The 8,389-nt window shown below is 37.4% G+C and overlaps 1 protein-coding gene and 1 pseudogene across 1 annotated transcript in view; both read left to right on the forward strand.

The window, feature by feature from the left end:
• The window catches only part of LOC107283620, a 20,163-nt pseudogene extending 17,453 nt beyond the window's left edge, over window positions 1-2,710 (forward strand).
• Window positions 2,711-6,491: 3,781 nt separating this feature from the next.
• Window positions 6,492-8,389, forward strand: part of LOC107283624 — a 69,039-nt gene continuing 67,141 nt past the window's right edge. Inside the window, exon 1 of the mRNA XM_029283270.1 lies at window positions 6,492-6,515. Within this exon, the coding sequence (XP_029139103.1) occupies window positions 6,492-6,515 (24 nt within the window). The remainder of the gene's footprint in view (window positions 6,516-8,389) is intronic.

The raw sequence follows: 8,389 nt of genomic DNA on the forward strand, positions 1-8,389 counted from the left end.
GGATGCTGTCCAAAGGAGAGAAGGACTATTTTGAGGTAAACCTGCAGAATGGGATCTTGTTTGTAAATTCCCGGATAGACAGGGAGGAGCTGTGTGCCAAGACTGCAGACTGTGTCCTTCATCTGGAGGTGATTGTGGAGAAACCTCTGAGGTTCTTCCATGTGGAGGTGGAAGTCAAAGACATGAATGACAATGCTCCTGTCTTCTCTGCCAGGAAAAAGATCCTGAGCATAGCAGAACTGATAACTTCTGGCACCCAGTTCCTATTAGAAGGAGCATCTGATGCAGATATTGGTACTAATGCTCTGTTAACTTATAAGCTCAGTCCAAACAACCATTTTGCTCTTGATTCAGGAAATAATGAAGATGGGAGTAAATCTGTAGTACTTGTGTTGAAGGTTCCACTTGACAGGGAGGAGAGCCCTGTGCATCATTTAATATTGACAGCCACTGATGGGGGTGAACCAAAACTCACAGGAACTGTTCAGCTAGTCATCAATGTGCTGGATGTTAATGACAACCCTCCTGTATTTAACCAATCTGTTTATAGGATTAAGTTGCTAGAAAATACAGCTAGTGGGTCATTAGTTATTAATCTGAATGCTACAGACATAGATGAAGGGATTAATAGGGAAATCTCTTATTTTTTCCATGATAGCATCCCTCTACATGACACAAGGTTGTTTAGTATAAATTCTGATATTGGAGAAATCAGAGTTATTGGAAAATTGGATTATGAAGAAAGTAAGTTCTATGAACTTCCAATTGTTGCAGAAGATAAAGGCAATTCTCCATTATCAGGGCACTGTAAAGTTCTCATTGAAGTGTTGGACATGAATGACAATATTCCAGAATTATCTGTGAATTCTCTCTCTGTGCCATTGCCAGAGGACTCCCCTCCAGGGACTGTGGTAGCCATCCTCAGTGCTTCTGACAGAGATTCTGGCACCAATGGACAAATCAACTGTTTCCTCTTTCCCCCTGGAGTACCCTTCAAACTCGAGTCCACATTCAAGGACTACTACTCCCTGATTGTTGGTGCAGTCCTAGATCGAGAGCAGGCGGCTGAGTACAGGATGGTTGTGACAGTGGAAGATCAGGGCGTTCCACCCCTGTCTTCTAGCATCAGCCTCTTAGTGCCTATCAGTGACATAAATGACAATGCTCCAGCCTTCACACAGCCCTCCTACACAGTCTTTGTGAAGGAGAACAATCCCCCTGGTGCTCACATCTTCACAGTATCTGCCTCGGACCCAGACGTANCCATTGTCAAGCTACATCTCTGTACATTCGGAGAGTGGAAAGCTCTATGCTCTGCAGTCCTTGGACTATGAGGAGTTGAAACTGCTGGAGTTCCAGGTGAGAGCCAAGGATGCTGGAATGCCCTCCTTGTGTGGCAATGCGACTGTTCAGGTCTTTGTGCTGGATGAGAACGACAACACACCTGCCGTGACAGGATCATTAGAGGAGAACCTGATTCTTCTAGTGGTCCCCGTGATGCCTGGGCATATTGTAGGCAAGATCCATGCCTTGGATGCGGATTCTGGCTACAATGCGTGGCTCAGGTACGAACTGGTTGAAGAAAGCAGTGTTCCATGGTCTGTGGGCCAGTATAGTGGTGAGGTGAGTACCAAATATCCTCTGGATGAGTCAGAAGGAGGCAAAATCCAGAGTGTTCTGGTTCTGGTGATGGACCATGGGAAGCCTCAACTCTCCGCCACAGCCACATTGAGTGTGTCACTGGTGACAAGTGGTCAGACAATCAAAACGGATATTAATCTTCGAAGGTCAGGGGAGAGCTTTGTGCCTCTGGTGGACTCGATCAACGTCTATCTGATCATTGCCATCTGCTCTGTTTCCAGCCTCTTCTTGCTGGCCACTCTCATCTACGTGGCTCTGCGATGCCACTGCAAGGCAAAGGAATCCATGGTTTATGGCCCTGGCATGGCCACCCTGGTCTGTGCCAGTGAAGTGGGCAGCTGGTCCTATTCCAATCGCCACAGCCACATCCTGGCAGGTGTGAGCGCAGAGGCTGGTGCCAAGAGCGACCTCATGATTTTCAGTCCCAACATTCCTGTCTTTTCAGATAATGGGGAACTAATCAATGGGGTTGATGTGCCCCCAGATTCTGCTAAAAAGGTGAGTCCAGCTCTTAGAGTCCTTCTCATCCGCTCAGCATCCTATTTCTATGCTTATAATTTAGGATTAGTCTTGGGACAATATTGTTTTTGAATTGTTAGGTTTTGACACTGATGGTAAATAAATTGAATTACAAATCATTAATATATTTTTTATAAAAATATTTTTTGAATTTGAGGAGATACAGAAAGGTGCAAAGGCAGTTTGTTGTTTACTTGATAGTAAATGAATCTGTCTTATATGATAGTAAACACATAAACATGAGGTGAATGGCACAGTGGTTATAATGCAGTATTGCAGGCTAATTCAGTCCACTGTCAGGAGTTTGATCCTCATCGGTTCAAAGTTGACTCAGCCTTCCATTCTTCTGAGGATGAATGGATCCAGATTGTTAGGATGAATATATTCACTCTGTAAACCTCTTAGAGAGGGCTGCAAAGCTCTGGGAAGCGTTATATAAGTCTAAGTGCTATTGCTATTAAATCATAAACTCTTCATCTTATATTATCATTTTTCCCTGCTGAACTATTCTTCATCTTTGTCTTGTTTACAGATGAACATTAATGAATGATTTTTCCCATGTTGATAGTTTTGTTATTTGATGAATCAATTCTCAATGAGATGCCTTTTTTTGTGACAATATTTATGGCTAGTGTGTGGATTGCAAATTTTCTGAATGTTATTAATCTGTTAGATGCACAGAACTTTATTTGTAAGTTGATTTGGGGCTTCTATCTTATTAATATAGTGTTGGTAAATTTAGAAATTGAATGTATTGTAAAGGGGTTAACAGCTGGATAGTTCATATGTAATACAGAAATGATAACTAATAACTGGATTGTCCTATTCCTAGAATGATCAAAGATCACCTTGTACTAGAGCTCTCTAATCCAGACTGGAATGGCCATCTCAGTTTAACAACCATTAGGTGGGTTCTTTTATCCTGTTTTTATTGCAACATCTGCAGTGTCACGCATTTTGAGGTTGCAAGGAATCAAGTGATGTTCCCAAGCCAAGGTCCCTCCCAGTCCTTACATTCTATAATTCTCTTCAAATCTTTGAGAATGGCATCAATTTAATATTTGTTTTTGGAGTGGGGGAAGGATTATGTCATATAAAAAACCCAAGTCTTTATTTTATGTAATTCAATCCTATCTGAGAAAATAGATGAAATATGAAGGGATTGGAGAAGGGAAATCCTTGCAACCTTCAACAAAAGAAGATTTGGAGATCTAAGGTTTTGACAGCCTGAGATTGGTATTCTATTTCTATAGAAATAGAAATTTCCCAGAAAAGAAGCCAGAGCCAAGAAAAACAAAGAGGTCAGGACCAAACCTAACAAGGAATTTTGAAGAACTTCTAGAAGAGACCAGAAGCAGTATTACAAGATCTGTGAGAACATGTAAATGGAAACAGACATGGAAAAAAGTGAATATCTTTAAAAAAATCTCTAAACTCAAAAGGAGGTTCCAACTTTGAATTGCAGTAATGGGGAGAAAGTAACTGATTCAAAAAACTCAATCAAAAGTGAAAGGAGTCATAGCAGTGTGTTTTCCACTGTTTTGAGGAAGCTTCACTGGATCCATTTGTACTTGACCATTTTGGGCCAGTTTCCAAAAGGAGGAGGAGAAGGTGGTAGTGCTACGATTATAGAGGGTCCTGGAGATAACTGGTTATTTGGACTTCTTTCAGTCAGGTTTCTGTCCTAGACATAGCTTGGTTATGCTGGTGTATGACCTTTGGTAGAACTGGGATGGTGGTTGTGCAATCGTTCTTCATTTTCAAATAATATAATTTTATTAAACTTATTGGAGTATAAAATACAATTGAAAACAGTGGGAAAGGGGGAAAGAGAAGTGCAGGATGAAGGAGGCAAAAGAAAAAGCATTAACTTCTAACTTTTTTAGAGCAGTAGAATGAACATAATAACATTACAATGCCAACTTTAATGAAAATAGTGGGAAAAGGGAAAAGGGGAAAGAGAGAAGTGTAGGATGAAGAGGAGAAAAGAAAAAAGCATTAATTTGTGACATACATCTTTGACAATTTATTGGGTGTTAATGGTACATCGTTTTATTAAAAAAAGCATAGTTCAATTTATTTTTTTTAATGTAAATTTCAGACCCTTTGTCCACTTGTGTTCCCATTGTTCAAGCATTATATTAAACCACAAATTCTTTTTCCACTGAATCTTGCATTGCTTCACATATTCATTCTCCAAATTCAATTTCAATGACAATTTATAAACCTTGGCAATATGTTCATCATTAGCACACAATGCGATTTCAAATTCATACTTTTCTGTCTAGTTTAAATCTTTCTTTTAATTGTATATAAGTAAACCAAGGACAGATACATTCCTCTGACTCTAACTCTTCTTAAGATCTGTGTTGATGCAGTGGTTAGAATGCAGTATTGCAGTCTAATTCTGCTGATTGCCAGGAGTTCGATCCTGACTAGGCTCAATGTTGACTCAGCTTTCCATCCTTCTGAGGTCGGTAAAATGAGGACCCAGATTGTTGGGGGCAATACACTGACTCTGTAAACTGCTTAGATCTCTTTCTTTGGTAATTAATTATCGTTTTTTTCCCTTGCCATATGAATTTTAAATATCTTTTTGCCAGTGTTTAAATGGGATATCAGGTTGACAATATTGGTAAAGTCTGAAATAAAAATGACATCTTTGATAAAACATCAATAAAAATATCAAATCCTAATAAGATATTTTTAATGCACTTCCATACAAGTACAAAATTGTTTTGAAACAGTTTGGAGTTTGTATTTGTCCATGTAACTCCAAGGTATTTAATCCTTTTCTCCATCTTAAAACCTGACTCTCTTGTCAATATTTCATGTTCTTGAGAAGCCATATTCTTAACATGCACTTTTGTTTTCTGTTTATTTGTTTTGAAGTCTGTTAAAGCTCTAAAGTCTTTTAGCTTCTTTGTCAAGTGTTTTGGGATCTTGCAAGAATATGTAACTAAGTCATCAGTAAAAACACTCGATTTATAAACTTCTGATTTTTATTCCTGTAATGTTCTTATCCTCTCAGGTACCGCTATTCAAAACTTCTAACGCTTACATAAATAACAGGGGAGATAGAGGACATCCTTGTCTCCTATTCTTTTGAATTTCACATGTTTTAGTTAAATCTCCATTAATGATAACATTTGCTTGCTATGATGGGTATATCGCCTTAACCCCTTGGATAAATTTCTCTCATATATATATATATATATATATATATATATATATATATATATATATATATATCTTCTTCACTTAAGTATCTAAGAATAAAGAAAAAAAATCAATAGAAAATATATTTAAGCACCTTGCATTTTGTTGCCAAATAGGTTTTGTTAAATAGCTAGCATTTCTCAACTATTTCTCATGGCAGATGTGAAAGAACTATTTAAGCCATCCTGCTTGGTAATGAAATATGAAAGATATGATCTCATATTGTAGAACTTAAATATGTCTCCCCAAATAGATTTCTGTACAGCGGCCTACATCATAAGCAGTTTCAATTTCCAACCTGTATCCTAGCCATACTGAAAACACATTAAATATACATTTCTCAATAAAGATCATTACATACTATTCTTGCTAAATGTTATAAAGAATATTTTAAAATCATAAAATATTTCTGGGAAATTAACTCTATAAGTCAGGCATGTCAAACTCGCGACATCATGTGATGTCACGCGACGTATCGGGGCTTTTTCGCCATTGCCGGCAATGTGGTGGGGCGCCTCCGGTATGATGAAACCAGCCTGCGGGCCGGCAGTTTTACACCCCTGCTATAAGTGGTCACTTCAGCTTGAACATTTTTATTTATGTTCAACATTGGTTCAATAAGGGTACAATGTCTGACAGAAATTTCAAGTTGAATGATTTTTTCCCCTTCATTCGCTACAGTTTTTATCTTCATGGAGTCTGTCCTTTTAAAAGACTGTAAATCATGAGAAACAGTTTTTAAAGAGATAAGCAACTCTATGCAACTTTCATTCTGTTACTTTTTCTGCCATCTTCAGTTGTGAGTCAGGAAAAAAAATCATGATTCTGTAGTTCTGTAACTCAAACAAGATATTTCACTGTGTATGAGTGGGATGATTTTTTTTTTTTTTTTTTAATATCATTGTTTATCACTATATACCACTAATTTAAACAATGACAAAGGTGATAACTTAACCCATTAAATTGGTGGATAATTAAGATTCTAAATTCAGCATATCACCATTACTAAGTAAAAGACCCACGACACATTTTTCTGGCTAGGATCCCACAGCAATGTCACAGACCTGGTTCAGCCAGATAAGAAACTTCATCACAGATAATAATTAAGCCATATGAAACAGCTGATTGTCTATAATGTAAGTTAGTCTTCTATCTGCAGTGATTCAAATGCTTAGCTTTCCCTTCTCGTTAATTAACAAGTTTTTTGAGTATCTCTTTATGACCTTGAAAGTGATATTGAATATTAACATAATTACCAACACTGACTCTTGGCTTACTTTTCACATGTAGTATAGTACCACAAAGTTGTTTCAATGCCCAGTATCTTCCTCCCAAAAAGGAAATAATAGAATAGAATAGAATAGAATAGAATAGAATAGAATAGAATAGAATAGAATAGAATTGGAAGGGACCTTGGAGGTCTTCTAGTCCAGCCCCCTGCTCAAGCAGGAGAACCTATACCATCTCAGACAAGTGACTATCTAGCATCTTTTTAAAAATCTCCAGTGATGGAGCACCCATAAAGTTGTTTCAGTGCCAGATAGTTTTCTACCCAAAAAGGGAAATGAAACTTTCTTCTGCATCAAAATAATTATATTTTCTAAATTATAGGAAGTAGTAATTGCATTACATTTAAAGCCCTCTCAAGTACTATATCCAAGGTTGGGCAAAATAGTATAGTTTCTGATAAATTCAAAAAAGTTCTAATAAGGGCAGTAAGAATTATGGGGTGGGGGAAAAAGAGAAATTGAAAAATGTGTTTATAACTTTGAGATAAGAAAATTTGATTGAGGATGCATTTTAATAGCATCCTTGGAGAAGCTGAAGGCATATCATACGGAAGAAACCTTTGATTTGTTTCCTTGGTCCCAGGGTGGAGGAAATAAAACAGTGGACAATTATAGTCTGTTACACGCACAGACAAACATTCATTGTCAGATGGTTTCTATACCTGGGCTACACTATCTATCTGAGGAAACAAAAACTACAGTAAAGGTTTGTATTAAAAAAAACCTGATTGATCCTCTTGATCCTCTTGATTCAAGGTTGACTAGTGGTGACTGAGTTCATGAATTTTTTTCCACAAGGCTAATAAAGTTGATTTGCTACTGATTTCTTCTGAGCTATGAAAAGTAAAGGTACAAATTCCTTCATGATGGTTAGATGTTTAGTGTGTCTGTAGGTGTGTGTGTATAAGGGGGAAAAAAGAAAAATTCTGATGTGAGGTTATTTAGCGACATTAAGTCATTTGAAATAAAAAAGTAAAGTTTGAATTTCACTATCTTTTCCTTCTCAAATGATTTAGTACAAGATTATATAAGATAAACAGGAGCCATATGAAATACATGGATTAGATTAATTGCAACATGTAATCTATTCCAGGAATAAGCCAGTTAAGACATCACATGAGTTTTGAGAACTTGCTTGTCATTTGTCTAATAGGTTCAAGAGCTGCAATATCCAACCAAGATCTCAGAAATAAAACTGGAAAAGTACTTCTGCTTTCATAGCATTTGAATACCCTTATGAGATTCTTTGGAATTAATCTTACACTGTTTGTCATCTTGGTCAAAAATCTGATTCAGATGGTTTGGAACTAATTCAATTTCTCCCCATTTGTCTGGTGCTCCTCTATTGGGAACAATGGGAAAGATGGCCGGAGAAGCAGATAAATATTCATTCCATTATAGTGCATTTTCACAGAACCACCAAGGGCTGAATATAAGATCTAAATCAATATAATAGGTAAAAAACAAAAGAAGGAAAACTACACATCAGAGATACATAAAGGAATAGCAAGCCCTCCTATCACAGACGCTGAATAAAGAATGGAGGTCTGTTTCTCATTTTGAAACGTGGCCACAAGAGGTCGCTGTTTCCTAAGGAAAGCCTCTAAGTGAAACTGAAAATGCAGAGCCCCTCCCTTAAAGGGACCGACATTCCTTCCAGCCAGATCCACCAGGGAAATATCGAAGAACAGAGAAATCTCAACAAGCCAAGATCCAACCTA

The sequence above is a fragment of the Protobothrops mucrosquamatus genome, unplaced genomic scaffold (assembly GCF_001527695.2).
Source record: "Protobothrops mucrosquamatus isolate PMUCROS unplaced genomic scaffold, P.Mucros_1.0 scaffold45, whole genome shotgun sequence".
In the NCBI taxonomy this organism is placed as follows: Eukaryota; Metazoa; Chordata; class Lepidosauria; order Squamata; family Viperidae; genus Protobothrops; species Protobothrops mucrosquamatus.